Source organism: Myxocyprinus asiaticus, chromosome 5, assembly GCF_019703515.2.
Source record: "Myxocyprinus asiaticus isolate MX2 ecotype Aquarium Trade chromosome 5, UBuf_Myxa_2, whole genome shotgun sequence".
In the NCBI taxonomy this organism is placed as follows: domain Eukaryota; kingdom Metazoa; phylum Chordata; class Actinopteri; order Cypriniformes; family Catostomidae; genus Myxocyprinus; species Myxocyprinus asiaticus.
This window is the reverse complement of record NC_059348.1, coordinates 21,163,487-21,187,761: the sequence shown is the minus strand read 5'-3', so window position 1 is coordinate 21,187,761 and position 24,275 is coordinate 21,163,487. Positions and strand designations below refer to the sequence as shown.

At 39.1% G+C, this 24,275-nt stretch overlaps 1 protein-coding gene across 2 annotated transcripts in view; it reads right to left on the bottom strand.

Annotated features, from left to right (window-relative positions):
• LOC127441241 (choline transporter-like protein 5-A) overlaps nt 1-24,275 on the bottom strand; it is a 108,501-nt gene that overhangs the window by 7,551 nt on the left and 76,675 nt on the right. For both annotated transcript variants that reach the window (XM_051698412.1, XM_051698413.1), the window contains 6 exons: nt 7,602-7,686; nt 6,238-6,322; nt 5,954-6,082; nt 3,667-3,727; nt 2,968-3,091; nt 2,689-2,772 (listed from right to left, as the gene is read on the bottom strand). In XM_051698412.1, coding sequence (XP_051554372.1) covers nt 2,689-2,772; nt 2,968-3,091; nt 3,667-3,727; nt 5,954-6,082; nt 6,238-6,322; nt 7,602-7,686 — 568 coding nt within the window. The remainder of the gene's footprint in view (nt 1-2,688; nt 2,773-2,967; nt 3,092-3,666; nt 3,728-5,953; nt 6,083-6,237; nt 6,323-7,601; nt 7,687-24,275) is intronic.

The window sequence follows — 24,275 nt, the reverse complement described above, 5'->3', positions numbered from 1 at the left end:
TTATACTGTACAAACTATATATTCTATCCCCTAACCCTTACCCTACCCCTAAACCTAACCCTCACAAAAAACATCGTTTAGTATGTTTTTTAAGCGATTTGAATTATAGGGACACTAGAAATGTCCTCATAAACCACATTTATAGCATAATACCCTTGTAATTACCTAAAAAAAGTCATCGTAAACCACTTAAACCTGCCCCCCCACCCCCCACACACAATAAACTATACTATAGAAAGTTTGAAATTGTAATTGTTTTGAAAATTATTACTTTGATTCTTCTGTTTTATACTCTAATTTAATTTTCAGAATTTCGCAGTTCATTTCTGTATCTTGATGTTCATTTTCTTGACATTATTATACATTTACTTTGAGTTATTACATTTTTATGTTTGAAATAAATTATTGGTAGAAAAATGCTTATTCTGTGTCTTCACACCATGGTCAGGTTTGATGACCAGCATAATGACATAAACTGCAAAAACTGACACTTCATAAAATGCTGACAAATAATAGTTTGATAATGTCTAAATCAATATCCAAATGCATATCTTGTGATAAAATATAAAATTAGATTACAACAAGTCATCAGACCACATTGTAGGTGGCTACAGCCATCCAATGGCTGTTACTGGCATGATTCTAAATTATATTCAGTATTATATTAAAGATGCACTGAGTATTTTATTCCTAATTAAAAATGTTTTACTCCAAAGAAATGAATAGTAATTTTGAAACATATGTGTAAAATCAGTACCACTCACATGAGATGAAGACTCCAGTCATATCAGTAACCATATAAAAGCTGTTTTATTCTACAGTGAGAGATGATCACATGACCAGCTGAACACTACTTGCTTATCTCCGTAACCACCCTGTTATTGGACACTTTCACTAATGACTTAAATTAATCATGGCTGACTGTGATTAGTGAATTTCTACAGAGGCATCAGTAACTAAAAATTATTGCGTTTGAATAATTCTGCATCCATGCCCCTAGGTATCAGTGTAATGCTGTGTTCACTTTGTGTTGGAATAACCTCAGAATTTATTAGTTTCTAAGTTCTTGGGTGTTTTCCCACCCAAACATATATTGTTACTGTTGATAACAGCTACATATTTATCAATACATTAATTCACCTCTATATGTTGCTGCAAAATATTTATGAACAAAGAAAATGCTCCAGGTATTGATGGCGTAATAAAATGGCATATTAAACAGACATACTGTATGTGTTCACTAACTTTAACTGTTGAAGCCGCTGCCATATTCAAATGACATCACGGCTGACAAGTCAGAGCTTTCATTGAATTACGAGTTTGCAACTTGTAATTACTAGAGTTTGACCGATATATCGGTTTTACAGATTAATTGGTGCTGATACTTGCTTATTGGAGCTATCGGTTATCTGTAAAAATCGACGCTGATAGTTGCCGATACTTTTGTTTTGTTCATTCCTCCGTGTTCCTCTGTGGCCAAAACCCTTCATCTGGTGAATATATAGGCTACAAAGAGCTTGATTTGGTGAATATTTATACATAGAGCATTGTAATGGAGCCAAGACTCTGTCATCATCACTGTTTATGGACAAATTCACAGTTATTAATGCGAAATGTTTTAAAAAAAGACACATATGACAATTGACAAATGATCGCTGATGATCCGCAATTGATGAATGATGATCTACTGTTTATTAATTACTGCTCACATTCTGCCCATATGACAATGTTTACTTTATAGTGATTATATTGTACTACATTGTAGATGGTTGTAAGAGTGCATGTTCTGTTTCCATTTTGTTTTTGAGTGAGCTGGAAGCACAGGCATTTCAAAATAAGAGTCCCTGGTGTATTTTGGGCTTCTTTATAATTAAAAATCCTGCAGTATGCTCCAAATATTCATTTTTCTGGTTATTATAGGGATTTTACAACAAACATGCATTTGATGCAACAAACATTACTCATTTTGGACTCTTGCAGCCTTTGTGTCTGTACCCATCACAGTAAAGAAAGACTATGATTTTTATTTATTTATTTAATTATTTTTTTTTTACAATCTACCAATTAATCGGTTATAGGCCTTTTCCACCACCTTAGTTATCGTATCGGCAAGACCCACTATAGGTTGACTTCTTAGAATTACGAGTTCTTCGAATACGTAAATGCGTTTTTTTCAAGTTGGAATTTCGTAATTATGTTAATTCTGACATGACGTGAACAAATAAGTTCAAGACAACATACAGTAAACAAAAAATCAAGTGTACCTTTAAATCCATGACATGTTTTGTTTTATTAAGACTTATTTTTATTAAACCATATTTTTTTATTTTGGGCAAAGGTTCATATCTTTAAATAATTGAGCTTTTTCAGCATATTCAATGATTTGAAAGTTCTGGTCAACTATACACACTTTTGATGTCATTTGTTTGAATTGAAATGTAAACATTTTGTTAGTACCATATCCTAGTAAGCAACAAAGAATATTGTTGTTTAAGGTGTATAGTATGTGGAGAGTATGCAAATATAGAATATATAAAGAATTTAAGAATAAAATTTCAAGGTAAAGGGGTAGATGAAGATCACTTTGCATCTAAATTGACAACTGTTCTTTCCTTACATTTTGTAATGCAATTCAACTGTTCAACACATTGCATAATACTGTATGTCTCCAAGTAAATGTGTGCTTACATCACTATCCAGTACCAAGAGCTGGCATAATCCTCTATGATCTTCATTCCCACTTCTTTGGCCTCAAGGATTCCTGTAATACCACTGCAGGGAAATATTTGTGTGAATGTGCTCAAGTGTTTATCATAGAGAACATTTCACTAGTTCTGTATGCAATCATTTCAACAGAGCTTTCTTCTTGTGCAAACTACTTGCTTAATTACAAACTGACTGGTAAAAGGTGGCAGTCCAATGTCTAAAATGTGTGAGATAAGTGTTGTGTGTTTGTGGTATACATACTTGGCTGCATCTCTAAGTTCAGTCACACTTCTGGCTGTATCCAGTGCATCTTTGAAAGCCGTTTTGTTAGCAACTGTTAGTGTGCCATTTCTGGTGATGAAGTCTGGGAAGCAGCGCTGTAAAACTGCCATGCAAGGGGTGGAGTGGGGGAGGACGAATGACCAACCGACAAACAATCATTTATTTGATGTATTTGATGCTATATTGGTAAAACAGCTACTCATTTCCAATCAGGGTACCACACCTTTTGACCAATGTATTCCCATGACACTTCCATGACTTGAAAGTCGTTTGTAGTTATTGGATTTTAAGTTTTTACATCATATATATATATGTGTGTGTATATATATATATATATATATATATATAGATTGTTAGAAAAAATGTGATTCACTTTAGACATTTTCTGACTTTTACATGACCTTTAATATTTTATTATTTCCATGGCTTTTCCAGGCTTGGAAATAACAATTTAAATATTCCATTATATTTACAGGTTTTTCCATTTAATACAATGCAAATTGGCCCAAATTAGCTACACTTCAGCTGTACAAAATGTAACCTGCCACTCATTAACTGAAAAATGACTGACAAGAACAGACAAGAAAGCAGTGACTTGAAAACAAGAGTAAATCAAAGAGATGACTAATGAATATTTATTTTGTAAAAGAAGCAGAAACACACAAATACTGCACTTACATGGTCGACTTGGCACTATCACTGATGGACAGTCCTCATCTCGCAGCACTTGTGCCACGGGCTGAAATAAGAAAATCTCTCTAAACAATTCCATTGCATGATAAGCTGTTTTTGCCACTGATGTGCAGAATAGTGGAATAATTACCATGGTGCATGTGACGAGAAGGAGGGCATGGCCGGGCCGTGATGACGCACACCTGGCGCTGAGTTGGGAGAGAGATAAGGAGGGGCCGGGATGCCAGTTCAAGAGAGAGAGAGAGACACACGTGTTGTGTGTGTGCCTCTTTGTTTTGTTTGCTGCAAAGCACTTTTATGTTATGTGTGAGTTATGTTCTGTCATTAAAGTTTATGTTGCTGTTCAGCTGGTTCCCGCCTCCTCCTTGCCCATGATGTGAAACTCATTACATTGGTACCGAAACCCAGGAAGGAGGAGGAATGAGCTGTCGGAGAGCCCTCACCATTGTTGGAGGATCGAGGAGGTATGGTATGGTGGTACTGGAGCGGTTCGCCAGGAGGTGGAGGAGCCTGCTGCCGTTCGCCAGGAGACGGAGAAGCTGCTGCCATCCGCTAGAAGGCGGAGGAGCTTGCTGCCGGCCACCTGGAGCGGAGGAGTTGCTGCCAAGGGCGGAGGAGCTGCTAACATCTACCAGGAGGCGGAGAAGACTGCCGCCGTCCACCAGGAGGCGATGTCCAGTGCCATCGCCCTGCATCGTGGAGGACTGCTGCACAGCTGGCCGAAGACCAGGCGAGCCACTTTTTCTCCCTCTCTCTCTCTCTCTCTCTCTCTCTCTGTCTCTCTCATTCTGTCTCTCCCGCTTGCTCTTTCTCTCTCCCCTCTCCCTTCCCTAATCTCTCTGTGTAAGTAGTTTCCCAGGAGGTGGGAAAGGCCGGTCGGAGGAAGGATGGCTGAAAGGGCAACACCTTCCCTCCAGGAAGGGAGGGGGGAGTAGGTCAGGCCGGCAGTTTTCCTGGCCTGACTCTGGAGGTGGAGGAGTGTGACGAGGAGGAGGGCGTGGCCGGGCCATGATGACGCACGCCTGGCTCTGAGTTGTGTAATCAACGGAAGAGAGATAAGGAGGGGCCGGGATGCCAGTTTGAGAGAGAGACGCACGTGTTGTGTGTGTACGTATCTATGTGTTTTATGTTATTTTAAGTTGAGTTTATGTAATTAAACGTTTATGTTGACTGTTCTGCCGGTTCCCGCCTCCTCCTTGCCCATCCTTACCCGTTGCACTGGTGCCGAAACCCGGGAAGGAGGAGGGATGCGCTGTCATGGAGTCCTTGCCACTGCTGTCCGCCAGGGGAGGAGCCGTGACCCTCCGTCGGGGGACGGAGGAGTCGCTGCCAGCCACCGGGAGTCAGAGGAACCACTGCCATCTGCCAGGAAGGGGAGGAGCCGTTCCATCTGCCAGGGGTCGGAGGACTTGCTGCTGTCCGCCTGGGGAGGAGTGGCTGTCGTCCGCCAGAGGGCAGAGGAGTGGCTGAGGACCAGGCGATGGCATGTCCGGGGACCGGTGAGCGAGTTTTTCTCTCTCTCTCCTCTCTCTCATTCTGTCTCTCCTGCTTGCTTTTTCTCTCTCTCCTCTCCCTCCCCTCGTCTCTCTCTTAGTTTCCCAGAAGGCAGGGAAGGACGGCCAAAAGGGCAGCACCTCCCCTCAAGGAAGGTGGGGCGGGGGGGGGGGGGGATGAGTAGGTCAGGCCGGAGGTTTCAGCCGTGATGCCGCATGCATGGCACTGATTGTCTAATCAGCGGGAGAGAGATAAGGAGGGGCCGGGACGCCAGTTCGAGAGAGAGAGACTCACATGTTGTGTGTGTGCATCTTTGTTTTGTTTGCTGCAAAGCACTTTTATGTTAAGTGTGAATTATGTTCTGTCATTAAAGTTTATGTTGCTGTTCAGCCGGATCCCGCCTCCTCCTTGCCCATGATGTGAAACTCATTACAGTGCAGCTTTAAATCCACATAATATATGTATAGCCATACATATGGGAATGAACATTACAATATGACAAAGGTACAACCAGTGCAGAGTCACTGCTGTGTAGGAGAAACGATTGTAGGAGATACCTCATTCCTGTAGGTATGACCAAAACAACTATTACATTTGCAATACTTGCAAAGAGTGTTTTAGGCTGAACAGAAATGTTCTTTAAAGTGTATTCTGAAAATAGAAGGGGGTAACTAATAAACAAGTTCTCTAAAGTTCGTATTTCAGTTCTATAACTTAAATTGGCACTGTGCATTTATTGAGTTCTGCAATGATTCTTTAGTATGCCTGTGCGATTTACCTTTTTGGGGTTATTGAAGCCTGGTTTGCAGAACTGCTTATAGTAATCCCAGTGGCTCTTGTTGAATCTATAAAGGAGCTGCATGTCTGTGTAAGTGGCAAATCGATCCGGGCACTTGACAACACACATCTAGAGATGGTGGAGAAAACAGTACAACAGTTTAGGGTCCTTGCTCAGTTGTTGAGAAAACAAAACTGTTCAGCAGGGGCAAAATAAGTGATGCACAGTATTTGTAATCTATCAGTTAATGATCCTCATAAATCTGTCCATAAACAATGTATTACCTGAGTAGTTGGGCACTGGAGGTTTATCATAACAGCAGGACTGGCACATTTCAGTATGTTGAAGTAGAATAATATGGCTTTCTTTCTATGGAGATAAATATTAATATGTGAATCAAAGTGTGAACTACAAAGATACCCAGACTTCTTGAAAAGTCAATGTTAACAGGAGGATAATATTTAAATATTTTGCCAGTAGGTGTCAGTGGAGCTATTCAGTTCGACTCATTCAGCTTACAAGGCAGTGAAAATGTATGTTTTCCGAAGCTTTCCACTCAGAACATTCAGCTGCAATGTTTACCACACTCTTTTCAGTGTCACTTTGCAAATCATGACATATAACCCTAATTTAACACCGTATAATCAGCATTCTCTGATCTGCTGATTAACTGAAAAGCTGAGAGAAATTATTAGCAAAGCGAAAACACACATACCTTTTAATGATAGTAATAAAACCTCAGCGTTCAGTGATTATGTCTGGACAGGAGACAGCATTAAAGGCCCCTTCCGTAATCCCCTAAACCAATCTCCTAATTATAAACTGCACAGATCCAAAAGCTTCCAGTCCACCACAGAGTAAACATCTCTGCCTTCATGACCATGCATAAAAAACACTCTTATCAATGTGTTCCAGCTCTGCTAATGAACAATTCTTTATTTTCCCCAAGGTTATTTAGTGCCACTCAGCACAAAACTTCACAAAAGGGAATTCAGCACAAAAGCATGTGATGTAGGTTTTTGGAAGGCATAATATACACTACTGGTCAAAAGTTTTGAAACACTTATTCTTTATTATAATTATTTTTCTTCACATTTTAGAATAATAGTAAAGTCATCAAAACTATGGAATAACATAAATGGAACTATGGGAATTATGTTGTGACTAAACAAAATTTTTAAACAGTATTGAAGGAGTTGCCATCTATGTTGGGCATTTATTGGCTTTCTTTATTATTTGGTCCAAGTCATCAATTTCAAAAACTTTTATTTATTTATTAAATTTTAGTTTTATAATGAAATAAATTAATATGGTGGCACAATTATATTTTTGTCTACAAAACTAAATTCAAACATTTAAGCATACGCCTTCAGATCAAAAGATTTTTAAGATCATGAGAAACATTTCAATCAAGTGTTTCAAAACTTTTGACCGGTAGTGTATATACATAAATTTTCTGTAGGTAAGGTAAATGAAAAGAAAGATATGAATGAGAGGTAGAATTAAGTACTGTATAATAAATTAATGTACTGGTTTAGTACAACAAAACATTCAAAAATCTTTTTTTTTTGTTTTTTTGTTTTTTGCCTGAGGTGTTTCTTGGTTCCTTCCAAGCATACAATTGGAGGGTGAAGTTTCTGGCACTTACGCATTGGATGTGCCCTTCTGCCCGCAGAACTGACCCGTGCTGTCCGTGGGGTAAATGACTTTCCTTGGGTCCCCATGCATCCATGCTATAACAAAGATGAGACAAGATGTTAATTTAATCAATCATCACTTTAGCCAGACAAACATTTGCAAATTACATAGCTCAGTCTTCAAAGGGTCATATCATGTGGAATCAGTTATTTCTAGGAAATAAAGAAGACCATCCCCGCATCCCAATGTGCCTACTTCCCTAATACATACTATGCCAAAAGCAGTAAGTCAAATGAGTAGGATGTCCAAATCCTTAGTTTTCAAGAAAAGCAGGCGAACAATACCTGCATGACCTACTACATCTGCTGAGATTCTGAATTGTACATCCACTGGACACTTTACTATCCCATAATACTACGGGAGTTGAGAAGCTGTCAGATTCAGCAGAGAACTGTGAACTCTTAAGTGCTATGTATTCCAAAAATGTTTTTTCCTAGTGGTTAAATTGTACTTGTTGAACTGCAAAAGGGGCGTGTGTTAGCACCCTTCTGAATCATAAAATGACAACTGGGACCTATGGTCTCGTGGACTTCACAGACACGAGTCGGGGCTAGTCCACATTAAATGTGCCATTTGGGACCGGGCTGGGCTGAATTTATATATAGATAGATAGATAGATAGATAGATAGATACACTGATCAGACACAACATTAAAACCACCTGCCTAATATTGTGTAGGTCCCCCTCGTGCCACCAAAACAGCGCCAACCAGCATCTCAGAATACCATTTTGAGATGCTATTCTTCTCACCACAATTGTACAGAACGGTTATCTGAGTTACCGTAGACTTTGTCAGTTCGAACCAGTCTGGCCATTCTCTGTTGACCTCTCTCATCAACAAGGCATTTCTGTCCACAGAACTGCCACTCACTGGATGTTTTTTTGTTTTTGGTACCATTCGGAGTCAATTCTAGAGACTGTTGTGTGTGAAAATCCCAGGAGATCAGCAGTTACAGAAATACTCAAACCAGCCCGTCTGGCACAAACAATCATCCATGCGATTATCTAATCAGCCAATCGTGTGGCAGCAGTGCAGTGCATAAAATCATGCAGATAAGGGTCAGGAGCTTCAGTTAATGTTCACATCAACCATCAGAATGGGATAAAAATATGATCTCAGTGATTTGGACCGTGGCATGATTTTTGGTGCCAGACGGGGATTTGAAAATATGAAAACTTTCATGAATCCGAAAATGTATGTCAAACCGGCATAAAGCCAGTAAAGCCGTAACGATTTACAATTAACGATTTACACAAAAAATTAGTTCTGCTCTTGTTTCATGAATAAGCCACCCCCCCCACCCCCCCAACCCGCCACCCCACCACCACCACAGAATTTGTTTTAGCACCACAGAGTTTACAGAGAAAATCAACCTTAATATGGCTTACTTATAGTTGTCTCTTTATGTTAGGCAGGGATAGGAGAAAATATTTAAGCACCGAAAAGGTTACATATAACCCACATATATATATATATATAAATGATATATTTTGTTATTTTAAAATAAAATGTTAATACATACAGATGTCAGTTATCAAAACAGCCGTGCACACACTACACAAGGGACATAAGGTACACATGATCACTATTGTTCTTTTCAAGGCAAAAAGACATTTCTGAAAATTGTTCTGAATGAAACTAAAAAAATTACTCTAAAAACTCTGCATGCAACAGCTCTGTGAATCACCTGCTGTGCAGAGGCTATTAGAGCAGCATTTCACAGAGCTGTGAAATTAGTTCACACAACAATGCTCAGCTCTCATGCCAGAGTCAAGCTGCAATAAAAAAAATGTCGGAGCCAGGATAATTTACCCGAGGGGCCATTTGAAATTTCGAAGGGGGCACAGATTTGCCACTTTACCGTAAGACGTAACGGTGCTGAAAATGAAGCCCCCCCCCCCATCTGAAAGGCAATGCGAGCTATGGCTATGATACATGCATAAGCTCAAATGAAACATCACAAAACATTCTAAATAAATTTAATCTATTAAAAAAAAAAAAAAAAACCTTTGACTGTTACAATTTCTTGAATGCTCATTTTCTCACTTTCCTAATAATTAATTATTTAAAAATAAGTACAAGGCAAATGTTAATTAAAAAATTAACAGTAACTAAAATTACTAATGAGAGTGTAACATACCATAAAAAAAATAAAAAAAAACAAAACTGGATTGAGGCTTGCAAACCACACTAACCTAAACACCTCCTAAAGCAGAGTGCATGATATGTTCATTTCCTGGTAACTGTTGTGAAGCAGAGGCTGCAGCCAGAAGACGCTTCTTTATCCCTCGCCTGTATACATATGTCTGAAATTGTGGCATGTCAGCACTTTAAAAAATGCCAAAAATATTCAAAATAAACAAAAAGCGAAATCTAAATTTTTTGTCTAATAAATGACTAATAAAATGACTAATAAAATGACTAAATTTTTGTCTAATAAAAGTGCACACTCCAAAACATTTACTATTTTTAAGATTTACGCATTTCAGTTTCATAAAATTAATTGAGTAATCTTAAACAAAATTAAATGAATTAAACCTCAATATATTTACATTTTATTAATTACATTTTTATAAAACAGTTCAGTTTGATGGAATTTTATTATGAATTTTGTTTCTTTGAGTGCATGAAATTCTATACATTTATCAACCTAAATAATTGTTTAAGAAAACTTAATGTATATTCATTAACAAAACACAGCAAAAGGTAGTAAACCGTTGTACTCACAATTAGAACAACTGAACGCACCGAGTGTCCTCTTGTCTTGAAGACCGCATGTCTCCACTTATGCTTGCACTTTTTAGTTACATCATTTAGTTAAATCCTTATCTTAGGTAAATTCCTTTTCTTAAATTAATTTCCTTCTTTTAGCCTTTGAGCCTCTGAGCTCTGACTGAATTATATGGCAGACAACATTTTTCTAATTAAGAAGACAGCAGTCACCTGAAAGACACCTTTCACCTGAAACGTTCAATTACTCACCACAAATAGTTTAAGGATTAATTTGATTTATTTATTTAATTTATTGTACAGTTCAGTTGAATATTTAGGCTGTCAAAAAAGTAAAACACATTTAATAAAAGTAAAACAAGATAATAACTAATTTATAAAAATTGGCTCAAATACAACACTTTGACAGAGTCCTGGTGCCCCCCTGTGGCGCCGACCCTGATCTGGCGTCATAAAAATGTACTAGTGTATGCATGCAAAACAACAATACTACTAGCAATACTACAAGCAAAATGCAACAAAGTATGTATAAGACAATGTACTGAATATGAACATTTCCAAATGAAGCTCTATATTCCAGTTATACAATACAATGCAGGAACTACAGTAAAGCATCAATCTGTTTTCTGAGCCCACCCATAGTGCCAAATATGACTGTCAGCGGGCACGAGACAGTGTGTCTAGAGGATGATGTCATTGGTGATTTCATCTTTCTGCCTGGGGGAAGGGGTATTAGAGTGGTCTTTTTGGGGGATGCAGCTCTGACAGGGTGACATCATTCCTCTGCCAGGGGCAATATGAAGTAATGCCATTATCATACCCCCATTAGTGTCTACACACTCCATTAGCTGCACAGACCCCTGTATTGGATAAGAATGAACTCATACTGCAAAATGAAGCAAGACCACCATGCTAAAAATAGGAGGTGATGCTATTCAGGAAATGGTTCACAGAGGGATCTGAGAGATCTGAGTGATCGAGTACTTTGCAGATTGTCTAGTCCAGTGGCTGAAAGGCAGGATCTGTTTTCAAATTCTTAGCAGGTACATGCACTGACTTTGAGCATTTCTATGGCCATGCTCCATGATATGGCTGACAGAGAGACAGAATGGCCTTGCAAGTTACAAGTCATGCCACTGTGGTTATCTTATCTATGGTGGAACTGCGCCCTACAGTACACCCACAACAAGCCTTCAAAGTGAATTTGATTTCCCCTTCCAACAGAACACCATGCTGTGAATCTGGCGGACATCTATCTGAAGGGTTTTCAAACAAAGGGCTCTGGTTCTCCATGCCACTGCCTTGCTTATCACTTTTGCATCAAAAGGGATCAGCATTTGGTGTAAGGGCATGTATCAGTGTGGCCAGAAGCAACAAGAACCTGGATGTACAATGATTTTCAAAATCAGCAAACCGATGGGTTGCCTGAACAACTAGGCGATTAAGTATAAGATAATGTACAGTTAGCGGTTGTTATAGCAAAATAATCCCTGACAGGGTGATCAAGTCTCGTATCAGCCTGAAAAGGTTTATTTTGTGTTAACAACTGGCTGACTGTACATTATCCTGCTTATTACATGACCACTAACCAAATATATAAGTACATGGACATAAAATATTGATTTGCATTGAAATTATATAAGTATGTGAGAAGAAATAAATTGCTGAACAGCTGAAATCCACCTCCAGTTTGCGTTGGAGTTCTGTTGGTGTTTATAATGTGAGAATGACCGTCTGAATCCTCATTATCCAGCTTATTACAAAACTACTTGCCAAATAAATAAATAAATGAAGATCAAACATTGATTGGAGTTATACATTATTTTATTAGCTTACTTGCAGACATTACACAGCTATGCCAGAAGCAGGAAAGATGACTCGCAATACTGGGATGATCAGTCTGATGAGATTTAATAATCCCTGAAGGAGCGATTGTTGCTCAGATATATCAGAGCGATAGATGGAGCCACTGACCAATCAGAATCGAGTGTTCCAGAACGCTGTGTAATAATCAGTCATATAGATAGGACATTTTAGAACGGCCCATCCATTTTCTTAAATAGCCAATAGGCTTAGGCTGCATCACAGCCATGAACCATGATTTACTACTATCTGGTCTGTTAAGGTGGGGGGTGGGGGGATTCTCATTCTAAAGAGCATATGATTTGACAAAATCTGTGTAGTGTTGCATGAGTCATACATTTTTTGCACATTTCTTGGGGAACTCCTATTTTTACACCGTAATACATGTTAGTCAGCTTGCTGACGATAATGGAATTTTGGTCAAATACACGTCATTTTCTATGAGTACAAAACATACAATATGCATGAAATGGTTAATAATATACTTAAATGTATATGACTGAAACAGCAATTGCTAACCAGGTAGCTGCATTTAGAAAAATTATTTTCTACAGAATCATTTACTACAGAAACCGTACTCTCCTCCACGTTGAAAGTTTATGGCTCTTCCCAACTCAGAAACTCATGAATCAAAATGATCTCTCAGTTTCCCAGTCATAATTATGACTTGAGAGGCATTCACGTGCAACTTCGAGTAGAAAACTTGTATTTACAATAATTACGATAGCTTGTGAAGGCAGCATAATTAGGCTGGTTTCAGGTTTACCTTGTGCTACCCACGTCCACATCTGTGGACGTTGGTTTTTGGCTTTGCTATACGCATCGCATCATTTAAATTAATTTAAACTGATTGAATTCTGTTCAAAACACTCTAGACTGTCATTTAAAGGTAAAATGTCTGCTGCACAGAGTCAAGTGACACAACAGTATGGTGTCGATTTCCATGAAGCTCTTCTACAGGTGCGGCGGCAACAAAAGTGCCCCTGGTAAGAAACCTTTACATTTTTTCATTGAAATCTGTTTGGTTGTAAAGAGTAGCGTCTCTTGTTTTGTTTGATATGCCACTTTAAAAACTTAAAAACTTTATACATTTTTCATGTGTCAGCACGCTGATAAACATGATGTCCACATATGTGGAAATTGGGAACTTATTCCCTCAAAAGTTGAAAAAAGTTATTAGTTATTTTTAATAACTTTCAACATTAACACATCTGTGGGTCATTTCGCTTCATTTATCACTGTACAAAACGGTTCTATTCATTAACATTTATAAATGCATTCCTATATATTTACTATACATTATCATATTGAGAATCAGTGGGTTCATCCAAAAGCTGAAAAGTGTTAAGATGAAAATAAGCTGCATTTCGAACTGTTCTGGAGGTGAATTAAATAGGATTCTGTTTAGAAGTCATTCTCTAAAAAGGGAGCAAGGGTGCAAGGGGGCATCTTTCTATGCAGCTAAGTGCATTCACTCTTAAAATCCGACCAAAAGTTCAGTTTCAGGCTGCATAGAATAGCATAGATATTTGGACCTCTCAACATGTTTGGCAGACATGGGAAAATGTATTTATAAATTTATTTTAACATGGTTGGCATTGATTGGATGATGCTGGCCATTACTTTAAACAATTATTATTTATTCAGCTTAGAAAATCAACTGTAATATCTGTAACGTCTCAAAAACATGAATAACAAACACTCTAGAAACATAATATACTATTTGATGAATAAATCTGACTTTCTATTGCTTGGTATTATTTAAAATTTCACAAATTAGTCCCGCTGTCCACATATGTGGACATCAATTTTTAGGAAAACTATTTGCTCTAGATTTAGTTTAGTTTTTTTTGCTTGTTTTTTAAGTGCTACTATTTACAAAGCAAAAAGGAAAATGGAAAATGCACACAGCAGTCATGCTCGGGTCCCAGGAGGTTAAAGGGCATTTACATTGTGTTTAAAAAAAGCAAGTCAGAGCACAAAGGTCTCAAGACACATTTAAACTATTTTTAACTTGACTCCGAGAGGGTTTTACCATGCAAATTGCCTAATGACCAAGAACAGCACGCTGTCAGCACGCTAATTACAGTAAAGCACCTTGCTCTTTCTATAAATATCAAAACTATTAAATAGACTATATGGGCAAAAGTTTGTGGACACCTGTACACCAACACACAGATGTGCTTGTCGAACATTTTATTTATTAATCCCACTCTTTTCCACTATCTTCTACTCTTCTGGACAGGCTTTCCACTTGATGATGGAATATAGCTGCATAGATTTGCTCCCATTCAGACACAAGAGCATAATCATGTCAGACACCGATGTTGGAGTCTGAGTCCAATTCATCCCTAAGGTGTTCAGTGGGGTTCAGGTCTAAATAGCCAATAATACTGAATGGCCAGACATGTTTATTAAAAGGGGGTGTCCACAAACTTTTATCCATATGGTGTAAATGCCACATACATTACAAGATAAAACGTATATAAACTAGTCAACCTCACTAATCGACTAGTTGGCTGCTGAATGACTAGCCAACCATTATGATCCATCCCTAAAAATATGTTTAATATCAGTAAATCTCCCAAGGTTATCCCGCAGTAAGCTAACATGAATGAGCCGCAAAACCGTTTGATGTGACGATCTGTGGTGAAGTGATGCCACCTCTCCAAACTCACGCCCAAGGTCTTGTTGTCCTTCAGACAAAGCATACACTAACAGAACAAAGCCACTCCTGTGGCAAATTTTTCTGTCTTACATCAGCTTCTATGCTACAAGAGTAAGATGTGCGGAGAGTAGTTTTATCATTAGTGTTAACTTTAGCCACACTTTGAAGTAGAGGGAAGAACTGTGGAGGAGCACCTCGTGGGGTTGAACATCATAAAATATTAATGTACAGTCGTACATCAGAGGCACAAGCCTTTGCTCTCCAATCTCAAAAATATTCCTCAAAAAGAAAGATGCTCTCTCTCTCTCTCCTACTCTCTCTCTCTCTCTCTCTCTCTCTCTCTCTCTTTTGAGTCTTTTATCTACCGAACACCCACTTTAGCATCTCTATGTTGGATGAGATTTTATCTGCAGTCTATGAGGTTGTTGAAGTGTGTTTCTCTCTCTTGACATCCAGAATGGTTCAGAATTAGAAAAAGAGGCCTGATCTGATCAAGGGTTCAATGTTGGTTATTACCCTGAAGGCTAGTGTTTTAATCTTTTTGAGAAAGAAAGTAATTAAAACCACCACACAGCAGAGAGTAATAAAGCCAATCAGCCAGCAGTTAAACTACCTTCATAATGATGATATCCTACATAGCCAAAGAAACCTTAGTCCCATAGTTCAGCAGTAAACAAACTGGGGTGCATGCAAACCCTGGGAATGCTCAAGAAAAAATGTGTTATAGCAGAATGTTTATCTCATTCTAAATGTATTTGATGACATAAATGTCTAGGCTTTATTGACAAATAAATTTTCGGGAGCACTAGTGAGCACCGTATGGAGTAGGAATGTTTTTCTATGCTCCTCTCCATATTCCAAATAATTCGGTCATTCACTTAATGTTTAATTATTTTGCCAGCATTACCTCATAATTCTCTATGCCTAAGAGATGCAGAATGACAAAGCCGAAGGCCGAAAGGGGAAAGAAGCTGGATAAAGCTTCAAATGAGATTGATGGTCAACTGCCCTCAGAGCTAACAGAGCAGGCCGCTGTAGCCTCAGAGTCTGGTAACGAGGCTGATTTGGAATCTACAAATATCCTCCTGGCAATACGGAGTATGCCAAACATTTAGTGGCATCTTTGGCATCTACCCAAGCATTTTTTGGTTAGCCTCGGGGACCGAATAAAGGAGGTGGAAAGTGCTACCTCCAACTATGACCACCGCCTCTCACTTGTTGAACAAACGTGCATGAAAATATGGTCAGAGAACAAAGCTGAAAGTGATCGACCTGGAGGCTCGCTCCAGGCAGAGAATTGTTGGCCTACCTGAGAAGATTGAGAACAGGCACCCATCGAAGTTCCTGACAAAGTTTATCCCACTTCTCCAGGCAGGAAGTGGAAGTGGACTGAGCACACCGACTGGGGAGGCAGCTCTCCAGAGAAGAAGCGAAACCGCACGTAATGATAGCTCGGATTCATAATTTCCAAACAAAGGAGAAAATACTACAACTGGCTTGCCAGCAGTTTCCTCTGCGCTACAAAGGCAGACCGATTCACTTCTTTTAAGACCTCCCAGCAGAGATAATGAAGCAGCGCCAGGCTTTTGACGATGTCCGAAAGCGACTCCGGGATGCCGATGTGAGGAGCGGCTTCATTTACCTGACATGACTGCGTGTCACCCATGGTACCTCTGAAAAGGTGTTTTCTTCTCTGGGTGAGGCTGTGGCTTTTGCTGAGACTCTGACTTGAACACTAATTATCAATATGCCAGCATGGCATATTCTGGTATGTGACTTTTTATTCTGCAATCACTCAGATTGGGACAATTGCATGACCGTTTTTCTTGTTTATAAGCATCTGTTCATACTATTGGAGAGGGAGCAGCAGGGCTCTTTTGTTAATTTAGCTGCAGTTTAGCTGTTCTGATGGTCCGGCAACCCCTAAGTGTGGGATGTGTGCTCTCACTTTGTTTGGGAATTTGGACAGGAGGAAGGGGGTAATGTTTTTATTGTTCTTCTTTATGTTTTACTTTCACTCTTATCAGTGTTCTACAAGGGCGTCATGTGTGTACATTGGCACTTTTCTTTTTTTTTCTCAGTTTTTTGTTTATTTTGATCATTCATAGGTGTACAATCAAATAACATATTTCAATTTACATATAGTGCTCGATGCAATCATAAAGTGTCTTTACAATATAAAAACAGGAACAACTGCTTGATGTGTTTTAAATGTAAATTGTATTCCAGATTTGTTAAGTTGTTTCAAAGTATAACCTTTTTTTATTTTTATTTTTTTTTTATTTTTTTTTTTACAAAAAATAAAATAAAATGAAAAAATAAAATAAAATAAAGGTAGAAATATTAACTATATACATCCAGGGAGAGAACGTGTGGCCTAATTAAATTCTGTCCAGAATAAATTCAAGCGACTTTCATTTAAGTAATTATTTTGAAAATAAACATACATCTATATGCATGTAGATATTTAACCTGCATACATATATATCCACATTAATATATATATATATATATATATATATATATATATATATATATATATATATATATATATATATATATATATGTGCAAACATATACATCTATTTACATAATAATCTCCTTCTATTTAGGTGTAGCAGCAAAATCAGACCTTCTTTCTGTTACATATTCAACCCATTTCCTCCATTTTTCCAGGAACACATCCTTCTTTATATTAACAGAAAAGGTGATCCTTTCCATCATATAAATCTCTATGGTCACATCTATCCAATTATCTAATGTTGGTCTCTCTGTTTTAACCATTTACATGTAATTGCCTTCTTACTGGCTGCCAAAAGCACACCCATCAGGTATTTATCTACTGATACTATATCTGAACATACACAACCAAAATAAAGTGATTTGCTTTCTAGAGGTATGTCTTTTCTAAAAATATGTTCAAGAGCCTCCTGTATTTCTTTCCAGTATTCTTGAATATGTAGACATTCCCAGAAAATATGATAATGGTTTGCTTCGTTACATCCACAATTTCGCCAACATTTTGGAGTGTTATTACTGTATTTGGCCGTTTGTATTGGTGATATAAAATATCTAATTATGTTTTTCCAACAGTATTCCTTCCAATTTAGTGAACTAGTAGATTTCCATTGAAATTTCCATACAGTTGACCACTCTTCATCAGTAAAGATTACTTCACTTTCTGTCATCCATTTCTCTTTGATATAAGTTGTAGAGTGTGTTTTCATATTTATTAAACTCATATATATCTGAGAAAGTATCTTATATCTAACACCTGATGTGTGTGCCCTTTTGAGCAAGTCTATCAATGGATTCAAATTATCTTTGAGTTTTCCTCTTATTTTTTGATCATAATAATTTCGGACCTGGAGGTACCTGTAAAAATCTTGATTTTCTAGTAAAATCTTTTTCTTTAATAACTGAAAGCTTAAAATTTCATCTTTCTCAATGATAGTGCAAAATGAAGTAATTCCCTTGTTTGTCCACAAATTAAATCTGTTATCAAACTGATTTGGAGTGACGTCTGAATCATAAGCAAACCATTTCAGAACTGTAGTGTGTTCCAACAAATTAAATTATTTTATCACCATTGCCCAAACATTTAGGGTAAGCTTTGTCCATGGGTTTTCTAACTCATCTAAATACTGTTGTAATTTGCTGTCTGTTAATATTGCTTGTACAGGAATATTCTTTGTAATACAACTTTCCATATCCTTCCATGGAGCATGATAATGTGGGTCACACCAGTTTATCATTGCCCTAATTTGCGCTGCTATATAATAATCTTTTAATGAAGGAAGAGCCCACCCTCCTTTATCCTTTGGCAGCTGTAGTGTTTTAAAGCGTACTCTAGGCTTTTTCCCTTGCCAAATGAATCGTGAAAGCATTTTGTCCCATTCTGTGAATAGTTTTCCAGTTATTTCTACAGGTAAACATTGGAATAGGTATAGACATTTTGGTAATCCGTTCATTTTAATTGCTTCAATCCTTGAACTAAAACTAAAAAAGGGAATTAAGTTCCATCTGGTTAAATCTTCTTCGATTTTACATTGGCACTTTTCAAACTCGGTATGCATCTTAGTTTACCTCCAAGGGGTGGCAGCATTACTTTTACCAGCTGGAATGTGTGTGACCTGGGTCATGTGCTCAAATGAGCTAAAGTGTTTACCCATTTAAAATATGTCTGCTGATGTCATGTACTTGCAAGAGACACATATCAGACCCACAAAAGAGTAGTTGCTTAGATGCAGCTGGGTCGGACAGATCTTTCAGTCCACGTTCTCCAGTAAAGCATGAGGAGTGGTGATCTTGATCCGCAAAACTGTTCCATTTAGACACGTTTCCACTGTGAGCAATCCACATGGCTGATATATATCCTGGTAACTGGCTACATATATTCACTTCATGTTACACTCTTCAATGTATATGGACCAAACTTTGTCTGTCTGATCTCTCTGATACACATGTGATTATAGGTGGTGATTTTAACTGTGTGCTTGATAATGTTTTGGACAGGTCAGCCCAAATAAGCCAATTGCCTTCTGCCTCCACAGTTTTAAATAACCTAATAACTTCCACGAATCTGGTTGATATTTGGAGACTGAGGTATCCCACGGATAGAGACTACTCTTTTTTCTCACAAAGACAAAAGTCTTTTTCAAGAATAGATTATTTCTTACTCAACTCTAAACTGATATCTAATGTGATCACTTCAAATTATCACAATATTTTAATTTCTGAACATTCTCCGACCTCACTGGTTCTCGACCTTAACCATAAGAAGCAGCAGTATAACTGGCGCTTTCGTTCTTCCCTGCTCTCTGGCGCATCATTCTGCCACATATAATTTCTTTTGAATCTTCGATGAAAAAAGAAAGGCGTAAATGCCTCTTAGAAATTGAAAGTGAATTATCTCAATTGGAACCCACCTATAGAGCTTCCTCCAGCCCTTCCATCTTACAGAATATTCTTAAACTGAAGTATGAATATAACAACATTTTATCTGGCCAGGTATGGGATCAACTGTTTAAGATATGACAAAAACATTTTGAGTTGGGGGAAAAGCCCCATAAATTACTGGCTCGACAGCTGAGAGGCTTACAAGCTAGTAGAGCTATACACAAATCAGATCAAAATCTGGTTTAGTTACATAGTTATTGATCCTAAGGTTATAAATGATTACTTTAGAGAATATTATGAACAATTACACACATCGAAGGCAAAAGGGGACATTTCTGATTGGCTGGGATGTTTGAATCTCCCTAAGGTGTGCGATGCTGCCTGAGGGGCATTGCATTATTGAACTCTGACATGAAAATCTTTAAAAAAGTTATTAGCAAACAGATAAAATAAATACATTTCATCTATTGTCCAGGTGGACCAAACAGTCTTTGTCCCTAACTGTTTTTATTTTTAACATTAGAAGATTAATGAACATAATGTATCATAAGAATAAGAAAGGTTCTAAGGTGGCTGCTCTTTGCTTAGACGTGGAGAAGGCATTTGACCAGCTGGAATAAGCTTATATGGTGAGGGTGTTAGAGGAATTTGGGCTTGGTAGTCGTTTTGTTTCGTGGATTACAACACTGTATTCTCACCCAACTTCCTTCATCCTCACAAACCAGGAAAGATCTAAATAATTTTCATTACATCGTGGGACACGCCAGGGCTGTCCTCTCAGCCTGCTGCTTTTTGCAGTTGCTATCGAGCCCCTCGCAATTAGTATTAGGAATCATCCATCTATTGAACCTATGTGATTAGGGAACGTAGACCATCACATCTCCCTATATGCGATTGACGTTGTTCTCTTCTTATCGCATCCTGAGCATTCTATTCCCATTTTGCTAGATCTTATAAAGTCTTTTGGTGAAGTCTCTGGTTATACAATTAATTGTCAGAACAGTGAATTTATGCCCTTGAGTGCCGATCTTAACTCTGAATTTCTGCATAATCTCCCCTTAAAAATTACAGATAGTCTGAAGTATCTCGGAGTAGTTCTACGAAAAAAACCAAACAAATTTTTAAGATGAATATTCTTCAGAAAGTGGAAGAACTGAATGGGGATATTGACAAATGGAGGACCCTTCCTCTTTCTATGGTGGGCTGTATAAACACCATCAAAATGGTCTCTCTGCCCAGATTCTTGTACTTCTTTCAAAACTTGCCCATCTTTCTGACGAGGACTTTTTTCAAGTCATTACACTCAGTAATCATGCCTTTTATCTGGGGCTTTAAAGCTCACAGAATATCAAAAATACATTTACAGAAACCAAGACAGAAAGGTGGACTAGGGCTCCCGTGCTTCTTGCATTATTACTGGGCAGCGAATGCAAGGGCCGTTGTCTACTGGCAAGAAGATTACAGAACAGGAATCTCAAACGATACTCCCCCCTGGGTTGCCATTGAAAAGAATTATGTCAAAAACAGCTCACTTCCAGCACTCCTTTCTTTCACCCAGACTGCCTGCAACCATTAATCCTCTGGGGTCGACGGACGCGCTGGCGAGTCCTGCTGGATTTTTTGGGCATACAGATAAGTGTAACACATCATTAGAGACTATAGTACACTCCCAATAACAACAAAACCTTGTGCTTTTGTAAACTAAAGAAAATAAACAGGGTGCACTTTCAGCCGTCTCTGTCTCAGCGAACATCTTTCTGAAACATGTCACAAAAATGAACTGAAACTCCGCAAATATTTATCACACAAACATGAAACACATGTCTAAAGAAAGCTTAAAATGTCTACTTTTAAATAAAACAATTCAAATTTAAAACAAATATTATCCTGCAATGTAATCTGTATGAAACAAAGCAATGTACAGTTTCTCCTGGCTCAGCTAATTATCCCTAATGTGATCCCACCCACCAGCAGAGCGCACTATTCATACGGTAATGTGCTGAGGTGATCAATGCAAATGGTAAACGCCCACAACAATGCCTTAAAAAGCATCAAGTTCATTCAATTTTCTGCGTGTTTGGAAGATGGCACGCTACACAGGTGAGGAAGCTCTACAGATGGTCCTGGATAGTGATGAAGAGTTCACATTTTCCTCAGAAGAACGTTTGCATTTTGAAGAGCAACTTGATCCAGACGAGGATACAATTTCCGATGAGTAAGTCTTTACTTACATATTAGTTGACATGCTATTTTATATAAACATGTACATATTTTACTTGTTGGACTATTTCCAGACTTGCCAGCCAGTATTCAAAGTATTGAAATTTAAAATATGTCCTAATAGGCAAGTTTTAATTACATTTAAATGTTGTTTCGGCTAAAGCAGGTATTTAAATTGTATGCTGTATGATATCAATATGATATGTAATATGATATAAAAATAATATGAATGTTTAGATTATATTTTAACTAGTGTTTCTGCTGCCTCATTATCATCAATGAAGATTGTGCTTGCAAATATATGTTTGGGTGTAAATGTGTAAAATGTGCTGTAAATATGCCCATATTAGAAAATCAGCATATTAGAATGATTTCTGAAGGATCATGTGACACTGAAGACTGCAGTAATGATGCTGAAAATTCAGCTTTTATCACAGGAATAAATTGGATTTTACAATATATTCAAATAGAAAAGTTATTTTAAATTGTAAAAATATTTCATAATATCACTGTTTCCCTATCTGTCACTCACTCGATGTTAAGTCGATGTAATGACACTAGGGGTCACTCTTGGGAGCCCCGAACTGCTTTTTGAAAAAAGGCCAATGGGAATTGGTGAGTGGAATTTGCATGCCACTCCCCTGGACATACGGGTATAAAAGGAGCTGGAATGCAACCACTCGTTCAAATTTTCTCTTCAGAGCCGAGCGGTTGCATTCAGTGCACTGAATTCAATTCAAACTCAGTTCTCTTTACCGTTCACCTAAAACTGCTGGATTTATGGCGCATTTCAGCGGCTTCTCCCCCTCTGCACCCGTGGAGTGCAGAGAACGCCCCTGGGTGCTTCGGCAGAGCAAAAGATTATATTCTAAAAGAGTATATTTTCTTTTAAAAGAGCGGCACACACGGAAACGTCTTTTTAAAAATGCCTTTCCGTTTGTGTGATATTCCTGGTTGTGGTCATTATCTCGCCGCTTCTGACGATCGCTGTCTTACGTGTCTTGGCGCTGCCCACGCTGAGCCATCGTTCGTGGATGGGTCTTGTCCTCATTGCATGAACATGACCGTGGCAACGTTGCGGTTGTGGCTTGCATTCGTAAGAAAGCAAGCCACCCCAACGGCTCCCCGCCTCGGTCCTTCTACCTATGGGTATGAGGCCGTGCCGGTTAGCACTGGGGGCGATTTGGGGACCTCAATGGGAGCACCTCCGCCGGGTAAACCCCCATGGACCTCCCTTTCCCCAGCACGCTCACTTACTACAGGTAAGAAGGCGTTCAGACAGAAGACAGCGGTTCCACTGAAACTTTTTCAGAGGCTCCTGGGGCATATGGCATCCTCTGTGGTTGCCACACCGCTCGGGTTGATGCATATGAGACCGCTTCAGCACTGGCTTCAGACTCGAGTCCCAAGATGGGCATGGCGCTGCGGGACACATCGCGTGGTCGTCACGCTGATCTGTCGCCGCCTCTTCAGCCCTTGGAACGACCTAGCGTTTCTACAGGAAGGGTTCCCCTAGAGCAGGTCTCCAGGCACGTTGTGGTTTATTACAGATGCCTCCAAGACGGGCTGGGGCGCCGTATGCAACATGCACACAACCGCCGGCTCCTGGACTGGCCCGCGGCTGCGTTGGCACATCAACTGCATCGAGTTGTTGGCATTACTGCTCGCCCTGCGGAGGTTCCGGCCATTGATCCAGGGCAAGCACGTGTTGGTCCGGACGGACAACACGGCAACGGTAGCATACATCAATCGTCAAGGCAATCTATGCTCTCGTTGCATGTCACAACTCGCCCGCCGTCTCCTCCTCTGGAGTCAGCAGTGCCTCAAGTCGCTACGAGCCACTCACATCCTGGGCGATCTCAAAACTGCAGCGGACACGCTGTCATGTCAGGTTACACTCAGGGGAGAGTGGAGACTCCACCCCCAGGTGGTCCAGCTGATTTGGAGTCGATTCGGTCGACCACAGGTAGACCTGTTTGCTTCTCAGGAATCCTCCCACTGCCCACTTTGGTACACCCTGACCGAGGCACCCCTCGGTATAGACGTGCTGGCACACAGCTGGCCCCCTGGACTATGCAAATACGCATGTCCCCCAGTGAGCCTATTTGCACAGACCCTGTGCAAGGTCAGGGAGGACGAGGAGCAGGTCATCCTAGTAGCACCCTACTGGCCCACCCAGACGTGGTTCTCGGACCTCACGCTCCTCGCGACAGCCCCCCCCCCCAGCGAATTCCCCTGAGGAA